Below are 15,017 nucleotides of genomic sequence, written 5' to 3'. Positions count from 1 at the left end.
TTTTTGCTAATAATATCACTATTAGAATTTATATTACTACATCTCATTAATGTACACGTCTATGCCTTTCTAACGAAGATGTCTCTAGCGACAGTGATGGCTAGAGGAAATAATCACTACTCACACTACCTAATAATCGTCACAAATACACCAATAGGATAGAGGTGCGTCATCAAAACACGAGATATCTTTATATTACACTAGAGAGGAAATTTTCTCTCTGTTTACACCTTACACTGTGCTTTTGACATTGTGGCAAAGAGGAGGCTGTTGGTTGTCGTATAGTCCTTAACAGCATTTGACACAGATCTGCTTAGGATTAAAAATCGTAATCGTATTTTTAATTTAATCTACGATATATCATGGGTTGTGATGGTGGAACTATTCCTCGCAGAGATGAACTCGTCAGAGTCAAAAAGAAACCAGAACAAGTAATTTTCTACGTAATACTATCTATGTAATAAGGTTTATTATATATCATCCATTTACTAAAAGAATGACATATAATGCCATATAAATGACATATAAAACATCATCAATTTTAGTTTACAAAAATTAATTCCTTATCATACTGTGTATTTAACTGAAATAAAATTATATATAATTATTTATAATCAATTGCAGAAAGATAAGGAAGCAGAGTTAGCATTTAAGTGGAGACATTGTACAATTAAACAATTACCATTACAACCACCAGTTGTTGGTTGTGCTTTAGGTCGTCTTTATAGTAAAGAGTCTGTATTAGAAGGCCTCCTTGATCGAAATACCCTTCCAGAATCAGCACAACATATTAAAACTTTGAAAGACATAAAAAACCTAAATTTAACATCTAATCCAGCATTTGAGGGTAACAAAGCAAAAAAAGGAGATTGTTATATTGATGAAAGAAAGAGTCCATATATTTGTCCACTTATTGGACTAGAAATGAATGGAAAGTATAAATTCTGCTTTTTATGGTCATGTGGCTGTGTAATGAGTGAAAGAGCACTTAAAGAAGTCAGAAGTAAGGTAGGCAGTTTTATTATAAGTATAAAAATTAAAAGAAACATATTGAGATTTCTATGTTATAATATATTTCAGATATGTCATCAATGTCAACAGCCTTTTACCGAAACAGATATTGTTATTATAAATGCAGAAGGTGATGATCTTAAATTAATGGAAGAAAATATGACCCAACGAAAAACAGCTCAGAAAAAATCTAAGAAACAGAAACATAATGAAGATAATCAAACACAAGATGTTAGACAAGAGGAAGTACCAAAGAAAAAAATGAGGAAAGAGGAGAAAAATGGTACTGTGAAGGTCAATGGTAATAGGACTGAAGCTGAAGATCCAGCATATAAAAAAGTTAAAGATAATTACAGTGTTGCTAAAGATCCCAAAGCATCAGAAGTATTCAAAAGTATTTTTACGACTCATAAATCTGCAGCAGAACAAGATAGGGCACATTGGGTCACATATAATCCATTTTATAATTAAAATATAATTTCAATGTGAATGTTCTAAAAGTAATTAATATTATGTTTATATAAAAAATATTATACTTAAAATTCATTGCAAACACATTGTAAACATTGAAATCGTTTCTGTGTCATTAATTAAATAGCTTTATATATAAAAACAGTTTTATTTATGGAATTTTTGTAGCCTATATTACAAAGTAGCAACATTTGTAAGCTAATAATATTATATTATTATTTGTTTGTAACAAAAATGGATGATGATGTCATTATACAAAATCTAATAATTATTATAACCACAAGTTAATAATAAGTTGATAATACATTTTTTGTATATATATATATTTGTTAACCTAAAGCAAATGAGTGTTCTATTAATTAAAATATTAAAATATTTGAAAAAATATAAACATATAAAATATTGTCAATATTGACTCTAAAATGATGTTTTTATAATTTATCGTGCAAATTTATATTTACTTTATTCCATGCATTTTACTAATATATTTTAATGTATATATATTTTTATATGTAAAGTGTTTGTGTCCTTATTTTTATTTTTCACTTATATGCTTGATAAACGAAATAATAGGGTAATCTTGCATTTTATATCTGTATATCAACAGAAACTTGCACTATACAAAATTAATCAACAACACATAAAATTTATCAAAATAATTTATGTAACTTTTAGATTTATCTTGAGTACTATATATTTAAAGGCACATAATATAGTTTGTTATATTTTTAAGCGTTTACCACAGATAATTGAACATTATCTTGCATTAGTTGAAGGTATGTCAAATACACAGTCACATTTGAGGCACTCTGCGTAGAGAAATTGTTTGAATAACTCTGCGTAATCTACCGACTGTTCGTTTTCTTCGAGAATGCCTTTTTGTTATTAAGCAATTCCATCGATTTAATAAGTAAAAAAAAATACTTGCTACAATTATTATTCCTCCCATGTAACTCCACTTACTTGTAAGTATTATACCATTATCTTGATCATTTTGTTTTAATTCATCAATATTATTTCGATCTGCGTGATGTAATGTAGGAATATTTGCACCTCCAACACGTCTTCTAAGCCATAATGGACTTGAATCTTGTAGAACTGGATTTATAGCAACTATTGTGTCTCCAACAGACAATAGTTTTTGAGGCTTATAAAGATTTCTGAAATAAAATTAAAGTTATACTGTAATGTACTCATTTATCGAATGAAATTTAATAACATTTATAATAACTTACAAAGGAACAGATTCGTTTAAAGGTTTTGGAATAGCAGGAGTAATAGTAGGACAAGATGGAAGTGGTCTAATATGACCAGCATTAGTATTTTCAGGCAGTAATACTTTACTATGACGTTTCAAATAACTTCCTTCCATACGTTGAGGTAATTCATTACTGTCTAAAATACTAGACTTCTCAAGAACTTTTGCCTTAGTTTGACTTTCGTCTGTAAAAACAGTTGCGATATGTCCCGTTGTTGTATATTCCAGTATAGCATCAAGCATCCAAAAACAAGCTAAAAAATAACATATAGTTTTAATTAAACAATAAAAAATAATATAATTACTAAGTTAAAGATTTCATGAAAGAAACGTACGTTTTTGTAAATGGCTGTCATCGATACAATTTGAATCCCCATATACTACAATTCTACCTGATACAATTTTTGTTTGATCTTTCATATTATTTTTTTCCACATTTTCTTTCTCCACTATCTCGTTGTTACTGTAATTGTCATTATACAGTTTTTTCATATTTACATAACCGTTGGTTTGAAAAAGTCCGAGAATTGGCACTGGGATTGTAGATCTTGATTCTGATTCAAGCAAAAGTTCCTGCCCTTGGTCATGTAATTCTGCATAAAGAATAACTCCATCCTTTGGAAATCTTGATAAATGTAAAAAATATATTTTATCTCATTATTAAAGTCAATATATATATAATTTAAATAGTTAGCTATGATATTTATTATATTACATACCGAGTGATTGTAGTACCAGAAGCAAAAGTAACAGGAGGATGTTGACCAAGAGTAAATTGACCATTGCGTACTTGGTCACCAAATGCAATTCCCCAGTTAGGATATAGTAAATCATTCAAAGCTGGCACATTCGCACCTCCTGTATCTGGTATCCACCATTGCCGAGTATTTTCATCATAAAATTTCACTTTCCTCATAACAGTGACATTATACCAATCTGCAAATATGACTACAGAAAGACCTTCTTCTTCTACATCTTTCCTTAATTTAGCTACCTGAAACATAGTTTTTTGTAAATTTTAAATTAATTAAACATTACCAGAAAATATTATTGAACATTATATAACACGTATAATATTACCTCTTCAGGAAAAAACTCTTCTTCACTATCGACAATGAGTAAGGTACCATAATTTTTGGCATTAAAACAAGTGAATGGAGCACCAAGTACCTCTAAATAATAACCAGCATTACGTAAATGCTGATACATATCTTTAAAGTTAGTATGAATATGGTCACCGTTCCAATCAAGTGGGTCATTTTTTACACGTAAATCATCTCGCGGGAAGTATCCGGGAGGATAACGCAGATTGTGAAATTGATCCCATAGGATACGTTTACTATTAAGGAAATGTTATTCAATTTTAGTTGTATAGCAAAATTCTATACTATAACTAAAACTTCTTTCTGATACTTACTGATGGGGAGGTGTAGGAATAACTTTTGCTTTTAGGGGTAATTCTATTTTAGATTGTCTTACTTTTTCTTCTCCGTCACTTGGCGGTGACTCAATTGTAACCGATATATGACCTATTTATAGAATTAAATTCTAACATAATAATATTATAGAGTATTATTTAATATATTAGAAATAGAAATAATTTCAACCTTGTGCTATGCCTTGCCAACCACGAGCTGATGGTGGAACTGTTATAGCAACTGCTAACCATCCAGACCATGGCCAAAGAACATCACTATAAGTTACTGATACATCGATTCGCTCACCGTTACCATTGCCGGTATACGGATGCCATACAAGCTCTGTTACATGACCAGATACTCCCAAGCCATTTATTATAGTTATATTTACAATTGTAGGCATACCAGTATGATATACAGCTTGTGTACAGTATGGCCACATATACTGACATTCAGTTAAGTCTATATAACTAATAATGTGCATCATAGTTTATGTATCATATTATACACCATTTTATATATTATAATTAATATTAAAATAATGAACTGTATAATATAAGAAAGTAATTACCTTGGGCTTAGTGTAGCGATAGGTGTATACGAACGTAGAAAATGAAATGCTCGTAAAAGATCTAGCTTTCCAGCACCTTGTTCAAACATTCCAACTCCCGATAAACGACGTGCAGAAGTAAGTAATGCTTGTTTCATACTTGCTGGAGTAATCTAAAATAATTAAAATAATAATTTTGTCATTAAACATTTATCTATATTTATTTATAGAAGAGATAAATGTACAAGAAGATAAAGATTTGATATATAATTACTCTTTGTTTAACAGATCCATCTGCTTGTACAAACCCACTGGCTAAAAGTGCTACAGCTCCAGCAACAACAGGACTAGCAACAGAAGTTCCAGATAAGGTTCTACAACCTGCTTGTAATGCAGAACCTCGTACTCCTGATCCATATGTAACTAAATCAGGTTTTACTCTCCCATATCCTGATGGTAACTCCCATGTAGTCATACCACGTGACGAAAATCTTGCTATTTGATCCTCCCAGTTGATTCCACCTACTCCAATGACATCCATCTGATCCGCAGGATTATTTAGGGTGCTATATTAAATGAGATACCATTTATTGGTGTATTATAAAATTAAGAGAAATAAATATAGAGAAAATTCCTTACCCATATAAAGGTCCATCATTACCAATAGCAGAAACCATAATTACACCATTTGCTGTTAATTCCCATACTTTATCAACGAATGGATGGTCCATAAAATCTGGTCCTCCAATACTAAGATTCAGTACAGTAACTTTTGTAAGAATAGCATAATTGAATGCGTCTAAAAACCACGATGTGTATGATACCTGTGAAAAGCAAGGATGTTCTGATGTTTGAAGTTAAGTGAAAATTAGATATACTGAATATACTGATAAACATACCTGAGTATTAGTAAAAACACGAAATATGTGAAGTTCAGCATCAGGTGCAAAACCAAGACAATCTATACAAGATGATGCAATAACTCCAGCTACAAATGTCCCATGACCTAAACCATCTTCTAGTGTTTTTTCATTTGTCCAATTTGAACGTTCTTTAATTTTTTTAAAATGTGGGTGACTAGCTGCTAGTCCAGTATCAAATATTGCTACCTAATAATAATTATTATGTATATAATAAATATTATTTCAATTTATTTAATTTCTTAAGACCTATATCCCAAACAAAATTACCCACCTTGACTCCATTTCCAGTAACACCCATACCCCATAAAGCATCAGCTTGAAGTATACTTGTAATTTGTCTTGGAATAGCTCTTAATAATCTACGTGATGTGTGACGATTGGTTGATTGCCAAAACTGATTGTTCTAAAATTCAATATAAGTCATGATAAATAAAATTATTATTGATTATTATCTTGATTATACAAATTAAAATTAAAATGTCCAATATAAAAACTCACATAATTGTTAATTTTTCTTTTGAAATTTTTGTATTCTAGAAAATCAGCATCCTCTGATGCATTGACAAACTTTAAACTTCTTTGTACAAGTCTTTGAGGAGTTACTCTTCTAATAAGAGGATGATCAGTCAAAGCACTAAGACCATTATGTTTATCTGTTTCTTCTAAGAGAACAACATCAAAATCACTTGGATAATTACTAGCCAAGTTGTCACGAAATAAAATTTTCCACTTATGAATACCAGATGAATTCAATGCAGCTTTTATGTAATTTTCACGTGTATGTGGTTTATAATAGCCTTTAAATGCAACAATGTATTCATTTTCAACAATTCTGCTAGTAAAATGGACTTTTACTTGTTCAGGGCTATTGCCATGGCATGGTAATTTAGGTACATTATTAAGTTCAGAGTTTATAGAATTGTTTTTTTCTAATAAACAGTTTACTTGATTATGAGATGATCGAATCACAATATTAAGTAGTAATAATAAAGAGACATATAGCCAACATGTATGTGGCTTCATACTATTAATATCAGCTGAAAAATACATAAGAAAATTAATATCACATATCACATACAATTGTTAAATAAGGAAATAAATATACAAAATATAGAATCATCTACTTATGATATAATATAATTTAGAATAAATTATTTTAAAATGACATTGTAGAACACAACAAAAGAAACTTTCTTTTTAAATTTTAATAATAAACTACTACATTTTTATTTATATTTGAACGTTAAAATAAAAAAAATTAAAATAACTTGTAATTAATTCTGTTTATATAAATGTGATTGAGATTACAATTCATGCATATTGTACTTTGTAAAACTTACATGTAGTAGAGAGACATAATTTATCAAATTGTATTTTCTCTGCCCATGCTTTTTTTTCAACGTTTCGAGCAATAATAAGATAATATAATAATTTCTTATTTAATGTTTAAGATATCTAAAAATGACATATACAGATGTTTTTTTATTGTTAAAAACCTTGTTTTGATGTCATAACCTCAACATTCTTAAAATAAAAATCCACTTCAAATGAAATATCAAAGTATTCACAACATACATTTTCGTTTAATATTTGTATGTCCCTTACTTCTCTACATTACAACTCGTATATTCTATTATATATAAATTGTGCCAATAAACAACGGACAAACAAATCATAATGCAGTTTACTATCGTATTGTTTACAGAACTTCACATCGCAAAGTGATGATGTCAATATCAAAAGTATAAGTTGTTATCTTGTAGACGCAGAAATAAAAATATAATAATTGTATGTTTAAGACAAATGTATATTTATAAAGTTATATCTGTGCCAGGAATCTAATATTAATCACTCTACTAGAACTTTAATAAAAGGTAAACAATTTATGTGGTAACTTAACCTTTTATATACATTTATTTCTTATAAATATTTAATTTACAATATAAGTACACGAATGTTAATGTGTATAAATTATTAATAATATTATATGAAAAGTATTTTAACGATATGATGTAGATGTAATATCTATATTGTATGACATTTATGTTTCATGCGATCAACATGCATTGTAAATGTTAATATTTGTATATTTATAATGTAAATATCTCTTAATACGTATATAAAATCAGTAGCTTGCAATAAACATTTTTAATATATTTTTATTGTACACCAATAATAATTTATTGAGAAATAATATATTTTTTATTATTCATATCATATATCACATATTATGTGTGATAATTGCATTATCTCTATTTAATGTGTAAATCTCTTTAAACTTAGAGATACATAAGTTTAGTCTTATATTTATTTTAGTGTTCTGTTGTGTGACTGAAAAGTGGATAATTTGATAATAACATTTAGTGCATATAATATATATCAAAAGCTCAAGGATAAAAATATGGCGTTCGATGAAAAAAATGCAATAGCTCCTGTGATTATAGAAGAATTAGATGAAAATGCCTTAAATAACATGAATGTTGATATGACAGAATTTATTGAAGCAAAAGCTTTAGAAATAGAAGATGTGCCACAAAATGTTATATCAGATGTTTTTTCGAGACAAAGTACTTCTGCTATGGATATTACCACAGAAGAAGAAGATCATGATTTATTAATAACTGCAGATGAAGAGGATCAATTAACAAAGCAGTTTTTAAATGGAGAGTTGACATTCTCTGAATATTCTTCTAGAATGGATCAAGATGTAGATTTAGAAACTGCAGAATTTGATTTTTCTAGGTAGTGGCCTAATGTAGATCTGTGTATTCTTATAAAATTCCTAGTAAACAAACTCTTGTTTTTAGAAATGATTTTGAAAATGAAGAAGTAGAAACAAATAAAACAATTCAATCTAAAGCATCAAAGCCACAAAGTGGAGGACAAATACGTCATAGACGGAAAAGAAGGACACTTCCACCTGTTCTGCAAGGTCTTATGGGTGAAGCAAATTTAAGATATGCTAGAGGAGATACAGAATTAGCTGCTCAGATATGTATGGAAATAATCAGGCAGGTGTATTTTTTCAAATGATGATGTATCGTTCCTAAATAATAATAAATAAAACAATATAAATTCTTCAATGTTTCTATAGACAAGTACCAAGTGCTCCAGAACCATTTCATACATTAGCAATGATATATGAAACAGATCAACCAGAAAAGTCATTACAGTTTGCTTTGATAGCAGCGCATCTTAGTCCAAAAGATGCAGATCAGTGGGTGAGATTGGCTAATATGTCTCTTGAAGGTGGAGACATAAAACAAGCTATAACATGTTATAATAAAGCAATTCAGGCAAACCCAAAAGATGTAACTTTATATGAAACAAGAGCTCAACTTTTGGATCGTAATGGAGATAAAAGAGCTTATTTAAAAGGATTTTTGAAGTTAGTTCATCAATTAGAACCTGAAGATGGTCAAAACATAATTAAGTATGCTAAAATGTTAGCTAAACGATACATGGAAGAGAACAATAATGAACAAGCATTAGAGGCAATGGAAAATATTTTTTCGAAATGTCCTAGTTTCATTACTCTAGAAGAAGTTAATATCATGACTGAAATATTAATAGCATTAAAAAAGTTTAAAAGAAGTTTAAATATTTTAACCACATACACCAGCATTTGGGTAAAATATAAAACCATTGATGGTACTCAAGACTCTGATTTAATAATAAAAAGATTTGGAAATGATAAGAAAGAAGAATTAGAAGATAGCAATATATGTGAAATAGAATCTTGTGGAGTGCCAGATAATGTTGTTGTTGACTTGAAGGCAAAATTTCTTGTAATACTTATTGAATTGAATCAGATTAAATTAGCTGAGAATTTTTTACCCGACTTCTATTTAAATGAAAATCCAGAAATTTCTGGCGATCTCTTTTTAGATATAGCTGAAGCTTTAATGGGGAAAAAAGAATTTAAAAACGCTTTAATGCTATTAGAAGTATTAGTCAATAGTAATAATTATAGTTTAGCTGCAGTATGGTTACGACATGCGGAATGTTGGGTTGGTTGCAAAGACTTAAAAAGAGCAATAAAATCATATGAAATTGTTAGACAATTATCATCTCAACATTTAGGTGCAAGAACAGCATTAGCTAAGCTGTATAAATTAAAAGGTCAATACAACAAAGCAATAGAAGTTCTCAATCAAGATCCAGAGTCAGATACTTTAGATCCACAAGTAATATATCAAAGGACATTACTCCTTTTCAAAGTAAAAAAGTATGATGAATATTTTCAATCTGGTATGTTACTTTTCTCTAGACACTGCGCAAACATAAGAAACAAAGTTGAATTAAATGGAATAACTAGAGCATATGCAGTACGACAACGTTTGGAAACATTGCAACTTCATCGATTATCCTGTGGCGAAAAACTTGAAGAAGAAAATGCACCATCATTTTTAGATAATACGGAATTAAGTGAGAAGAAAGAATTTCTCTTACTTTTGCAAATGTGTAAATTGGCTTGTACATTAAGAAAGTATGGATTACTACAAAGAATCTGTTCTAGTGCTTTAACATCTAAAAGATTTGAGAACAGGAATTCTCATATTATGTTTTTATGCTTACTTTCTTGTATTTACAACAATGATTCTTATCATGGATATAATATTGTACGACAATTAATACGCGTTTGTCAGGAACCAAATTCTTGGAATTTATTAAATATTATTGTGCAAAGAGCAGAAGATTGTAGACACAATAGATTTATCATGCGGCTCCTTGGAAGGGAAGATGTGTTTTCATACTTGCATATAATGCATGCAAACAACTGTCTTATCTCGGGAACATATAAATATGCTCTTAATGATTATATTTCTCTTTTCAAAGTAGTACCCAGTGCCTTATTGGCATTACTTATTGGTGTAACTTTATTACAAATGGCATGCCAGAAATTTTCTTCTAAAAAAAATCAACTTGTAAGTCAAGGTAATTACAGCTGAAAAATAAATCATAGATTATAATTTATTTAATATCTTGTTTTAGGAAATATATGCATAAAAAAAACATTTAAATATTTGTTATTTTCTATTCCAGCTATTGCTTTCTTGAAGAAATATTCTCAACTTCGTAATGAAGATGGTGAACAAGAAACATACTACAATATGGGTCGTGCATTTCATCAAATTGGTTTATTACCAGCAGCTGTACAATTTTATAAATTAGTACTTGATAAGGACCCTGGAGATTTAGTTAAAAAGAATTCATATCTTTTAGATTTAAGAAAAGAAGCTGCCTTTAATCTACACCTTATTTATCTACAGTCTGAAAACTATTTATTAGCAAGAATGTATCTTGAAAATTATATTACGATTTAATTTAAGAAAGTTATTTACGATGTATGATTATTACTGTATATGATTTATAAACTTATGTTACGTTGTAAATAAAGATGTAAATATTTTTTATAGAAATTAAACGATTTTTATAAATGAACTATCTCATCTCCTAAATTACATTGATTCTATCTTTCAAATAATTAATGAGTTCTATTCTTTTTTATACAGGAACAAAATGAATGGAACATTAGCCAGTAAAATTGAATTTGTGGAATTGTGCGGTATATTCGAGAAAATCTCTAAAACTAGGAAATCACAAATATCTAGGAAAGCTGATATTTTGGAGCAGTTCTTTGAGAAATGTCGTAATATGGGTCGTGAATTAAAAACTGAATATCCAGATATGGTAAAATTTTGAATTTTTAAATTAAAGTTGTTAATGATTATATGTATTAAAATCATAATATTTCAATAAAATTCTTTTACAGGACGTTTCACTCTTTCCTATATTAAGATTAATCTTACCAGATCTTGAACGAGAACGTGAGGCATATAATTTAAAAGAAAAGTCTCTTGCCGATCTTTATATTCGTATATTTTGTTTAGGGAAAAACAGTAAGGATGCAATTAAACTTAAACAGTACAAGTAAGATTATTAATATTTATTTTTTCCTAGTATTAATAGTGTGCTATAATCATAAATCTTAAAAGGAACTAAAATGTTTTAGAATTCCAACTGCAAAGAATATTACACGTTGCAATTTTGCGGATAAAGCTTATCGGGTTTTACGAAATCGTTTTGAACGTGAAGCTTCTCATATCACAATAGAACAAATCAATTTTATTCTCGATAATCTATCGTTAAAAAGAAATGAAACGTTCAAAGATTTATTAAAGAAATCAAACGCATTAGAGTTTAAATGGATAACACGAATTATTCTAAAAAGTTTGAATCTTGATATTGGAACGAAAAAGATATTGCAAGGTTTACTTTCTGTATATTACTTTAAAAATATACAAAAAAAATATATTTAGAACAATATCATTTAACAGTGATGTTTTTTTAGTTTTTCATTCAGATGCAAATTCATTGTTTGATGTATCATCTAATTTGCGACAAATTTGTGACACATTATATGATCCTCAATTGAGATATCATCATGGTATTCAAGTTTTTTCTCATTTCAAGCCTATGTTATTAGAAGAATGTCAAATTGAAAATGTAGAGAAACTTTTTAATGGAAGAAAACAATACTTTGTGCAATGTAAATATGATGGCGAACGATCTCAAATACATATGAAAGATGGCAAATATAAGTATTTTACAAGACAAGGATATGATATTACAAATAAGCCTGGTTTTGGGGAAACTAGTTCTGCAGGTATATGTGTGTTGCAATTTGATTAGAACATGTTATATATAAATTAAACTAAATACATATTTTTGTAAAGATGACATGATCTCTATGATGGTACCAAAATTATACATTTTAGGTTTTATGAGCGGTGTATTTGGTCGATTATTAAATCCTCAAGTAAAATCAGTCATTTTAGATGGTGAATTAATGGGTTGGCATAAAGAAAGGAAATTGTTAGGCTCAAAGGGAATGAACTATGATGTTAAGAAGCTCACAAAAGATAGTCCTTACCAACAATGTTTTGTTGCATTTGATATTATTATGCATAATGATATTTTACTTAATAATGAACCTTATGAAAAAAGACTTGAAATTTTAAAAGATGTATTTAAAGAGGAAGAAGGTTGTCTTTTATTATGTAAATCTACTAAAGTTTCTAGAAGGTAATTGGTTATGATTGACAGCTTAAGAAAAAAGAAATTTTTACATGTAAATTTATACAATTTTTGCTTTTAAGCGAGGAATTATGTAAAATATTCAATGAAAGTATTAGGAATAAAGAAGAAGGAATTGTAGTAAAAAAATGTGATAGTAAATATAAACCAAATGTACGAAATGGTACTGATTGTTATAAAATAAAAGCTGAGGTAATATTCTGTATAATATTTGCTTACATTGTTATAATTTTTTTTTGTTACTATAAATAACAATCTTTTAGTATTCTGAAGGTTTGGTACACGATATAGATTTAATTATTCTCGGTGGTTATTACGATAGAAAACTTATGGGTTTAGTAAATAGCTTTTTAATGGGTGTAGCTTCTACAAAACCTCCTGGTGAAAATCCTACAAAATTTTTATCTGTAGTATCAGTCAACAGTGGTTTATCTATGAATACATTGGAAGAACTTGGAAGAATATTTAAAGATAAGTGGCAAACAGAACGACCTGAAAATGTCGTGCCTCCCAAGGTGAGTTGTCGGATGTAAATATTCGTTATATTTTAGTATCATTTTAATATGTTAGGTTGAGCCAAATTTATGGATTCGTCCTGAAAATTCCATCATTTTGACCATAAAAGCATCGGAAATGATATGTAGTAATAATTATCCAACCGGATACAGTTTACGATTTCCTAGAGTTATAGATGTTAGAACTGATAAACCGTGGTATGACGTTTGTACAACTGATAATTTGAAATTATTAATTAAGGTACATAATCGAATGATTTATTACATGTTATATCATTACAATATAAATAACAAATATTTTTGTTATTTTTAAGGATACGCAACCAATTCAGAAATTAACAAAACGAGAAGTATCTTATGAAGATATAGAAGAAGCACGTGAAAGTAAAGTACGTAAGACAAAGAAACAACGTTCAATAAAATATGAAGAGAAATCAATGAAACCAAACATTGATGACAATCCACCGGTTCATCTTACCCGACTTTTTGACGATAAAGAAATTTGCGTGATAAATGGCGTCGATGAGTTACCTAAAGAAGAGATTGAAGAAATTCTTGTGCAACACAGAGCAAATGTTGTACAAAACCCTTTAAAAGAAAATTACTGTATTATTGTTGGTAACGTTAAAACGGTAAATGTGCTATTTACTATCAGCTTTAGATCTTAATTTAACAATTAATACTGTTCGAATGGTCGACATATCGAATAAAATTCTTTAGGTAAGAGCAAGTTGCATCATACAAAGTAAAAAGTATGATGTGGTAACATTGGATTGGTTTAGACGGGTTACCAAAAAAGAAAATTGGTCGTCATTACAAGACTTTTTACCATGGGATTTGATATGTAGTCGTGAATCAACGAAACAACGATTAGCACAATATTACGATGATTATTATGATCACTATACTATAGATGCTGACGAAGAGAGTTTATTACGTTCGTTCAAAAAAGTCGAAGATATGGTATCACGTTCATTTACTTATTTTACTAAATCAATTTTCTGTAGGTAATTTAAATTTTATATAAAATTATTTCAGGAGCAAAATGTTAAACTTGATTATACAGAAATGAAAAAAATAGATCAAGAATTATTTGATAGTGAAATATCACCTTATTCTCTATTTCGTGGTATCGTGGGATATTTTTATGATTCATCAGATTTATCAAAATTTGAATTTCATTTTATGGGTGGTACTATTAGAGAAACTATTGACGATTCTGTGACAAATATTTTTATCAATAATAATTCCACCGGTATTGAACTGCAAAATTTAATTGACAATAAATCCCAGGCATCGTTAACAATTATTAGAAGTGAATGGATCAGAGAGTGCTTTAAACAAAATACAATTATTCCTTATTCTGTATACCTGGTCCAATAAATATTGATAGATTAAGTGATTTTCAGATATGTATATCTATGTAAATAAAATCAATTCATTCAAAAATAAATTTACACATTGGATTATATAATTCTACTTTTTTCATCGAAATTAAGCGACGAATAAGAGTGAAAATATAATTTTAGAATAGAGTCTTTTTAACAAAGAATATCTAACGTACAAGCGTTACGCGTATATTTGTAACATGAACACCGAAAATATATAGATTCATTTTGGCTCATATTTTCGTTAAGTGCTAAAGAAACTGGGTACTAGGTAGAGTGACAGTTGGACAGTTCGCTCATTTAACATCCCGTTTCGAAATATTTCTTCTCGGTTGAAGTCGGCACCCTTGCTGTTCTCGTTTTATTTCATCGGAATGCGTGC

The 15,017-nt window shown here is 28.9% G+C and overlaps 4 protein-coding genes across 5 annotated transcripts; 3 read left to right on the top strand and 1 right to left on the bottom strand.

The window, feature by feature from the left end:
- Nucleotides 1-179: 179 nt before the first annotated feature.
- Nucleotides 180-2,060, top strand: LOC132912579 (replication termination factor 2). The gene is made up of 3 exons (XM_060970099.1): nt 180-431; nt 625-1,008; nt 1,081-2,060. The coding sequence occupies exons 1-3, from the start codon at nt 363-365 to the stop codon at nt 1,480-1,482; spliced, it is 855 nt and encodes a 284-aa protein (XP_060826082.1). The 5' UTR covers nt 180-362; the 3' UTR covers nt 1,483-2,060.
- A 118-nt stretch (nt 2,061-2,178) lies between these two features.
- On the bottom strand, nt 2,179-7,379 carry LOC132912571 (membrane-bound transcription factor site-1 protease). Of its 2 annotated transcripts, XM_060970084.1 has the most exons (15): nt 7,207-7,379; nt 6,972-7,086; nt 6,130-6,668; nt 5,903-6,034; nt 5,608-5,817; nt 5,348-5,532; nt 4,983-5,274; nt 4,730-4,881; nt 4,348-4,628; nt 4,158-4,269; nt 3,821-4,079; nt 3,460-3,734; nt 3,076-3,365; nt 2,718-2,994; nt 2,179-2,642 (listed from the first exon to the last, which is right to left on the bottom strand). In XM_060970084.1, exons 3-15 carry the CDS (start codon nt 6,652-6,654, stop codon nt 2,276-2,278), a joined length of 3,357 nt encoding a protein of 1,118 aa, XP_060826067.1. In that variant the 5' UTR covers nt 6,655-6,668; nt 6,972-7,086; nt 7,207-7,379; the 3' UTR covers nt 2,179-2,275. The 2 variants fall into 2 exon arrangements, with proteins under 2 accessions (XP_060826067.1, XP_060826066.1); XM_060970083.1 differs by having other exon boundaries at nt 6,972-7,379.
- A 3-nt stretch (nt 7,380-7,382) lies between these two features.
- Nucleotides 7,383-14,700, top strand: LOC132912573 (DNA ligase 4). The gene is made up of 12 exons (XM_060970089.1): nt 7,383-7,505; nt 11,148-11,325; nt 11,408-11,565; nt 11,648-11,904; nt 11,987-12,301; nt 12,414-12,720; nt 12,795-12,924; nt 12,996-13,247; nt 13,303-13,488; nt 13,562-13,879; nt 13,968-14,210; nt 14,286-14,700. The coding sequence occupies exons 2-12, from the start codon at nt 11,155-11,157 to the stop codon at nt 14,628-14,630; spliced, it is 2,682 nt and encodes an 893-aa protein (XP_060826072.1). The 5' UTR covers nt 7,383-7,505; nt 11,148-11,154; the 3' UTR covers nt 14,631-14,700.
- On the top strand, nt 8,033-11,079 carry LOC132912749 (general transcription factor 3C polypeptide 3). The gene is made up of 4 exons (XM_060970443.1): nt 8,033-8,373; nt 8,439-8,642; nt 8,714-10,569; nt 10,678-11,079. The coding sequence occupies exons 1-4, from the start codon at nt 8,033-8,035 to the stop codon at nt 10,956-10,958; spliced, it is 2,682 nt and encodes an 893-aa protein (XP_060826426.1). The 3' UTR covers nt 10,959-11,079.
- Nucleotides 14,701-15,017: the final 317 nt, after the last annotated feature.

This window comes from Bombus pascuorum, chromosome 12, assembly GCF_905332965.1.
Source record: "Bombus pascuorum chromosome 12, iyBomPasc1.1, whole genome shotgun sequence".
Lineage (NCBI taxonomy): Eukaryota > Metazoa > Arthropoda > Insecta > Hymenoptera > Apidae > Bombus > Bombus pascuorum.
Note: the sequence above shows the minus strand (reverse complement) of the source record. Positions and strands in the feature narration are given on the sequence as shown.

Bases quoted from the DNA above. Each gene is read 5' to 3' on its own strand.
- LOC132912749 (XM_060970443.1), top strand. From the start codon at position 8,033: ATGGCGTTCGATGAAAAAAATGCAATAGCTCCTGTGATTATAGAAGAA. The intron at 8,374-8,438 runs GTAGTGGCCTAA...TCTTGTTTTTAG, and splicing joins GCAGAATTTGATTTTTCTAG to AAATGATTTTGAAAATGAAG. The intron at 8,643-8,713 runs GCAGGTGTATTT...ATAAATTCTTCA, and splicing joins ATATGTATGGAAATAATCAG to ATGTTTCTATAGACAAGTAC.
- LOC132912573 (XM_060970089.1), top strand. From the start codon at position 11,155: ATGAATGGAACATTAGCCAGTAAAATTGAATTTGTGGAATTGTGCGGT. The intron at 11,326-11,407 runs GTAAAATTTTGA...ATTCTTTTACAG, and splicing joins AAACTGAATATCCAGATATG to GACGTTTCACTCTTTCCTAT. The intron at 13,489-13,561 runs GTACATAATCGA...GTTATTTTTAAG, and splicing joins ATTTGAAATTATTAATTAAG to GATACGCAACCAATTCAGAA.
- LOC132912571 (XM_060970083.1), bottom strand. From the start codon at position 6,654: ATGAAGCCACATACATGTTGGCTATATGTCTCTTTATTATTACTACTT. The intron at 5,275-5,347 runs GTAAGGAATTTT...CATTTAATATAG, and splicing joins AATGATGGACCTTTATATGG to CACCCTAAATAATCCTGCGG. The intron at 4,270-4,347 runs GTTGAAATTATT...TTCTATAAATAG, and splicing joins TTGGCAAGGCATAGCACAAG to GTCATATATCGGTTACAATT.
- LOC132912579 (XM_060970099.1), top strand. From the start codon at position 363: ATGGGTTGTGATGGTGGAACTATTCCTCGCAGAGATGAACTCGTCAGA. The intron at 432-624 runs GTAATTTTCTAC...AATCAATTGCAG, and splicing joins TCAAAAAGAAACCAGAACAA to AAAGATAAGGAAGCAGAGTT. The intron at 1,009-1,080 runs GTAGGCAGTTTT...AATATATTTCAG, and splicing joins TTAAAGAAGTCAGAAGTAAG to ATATGTCATCAATGTCAACA.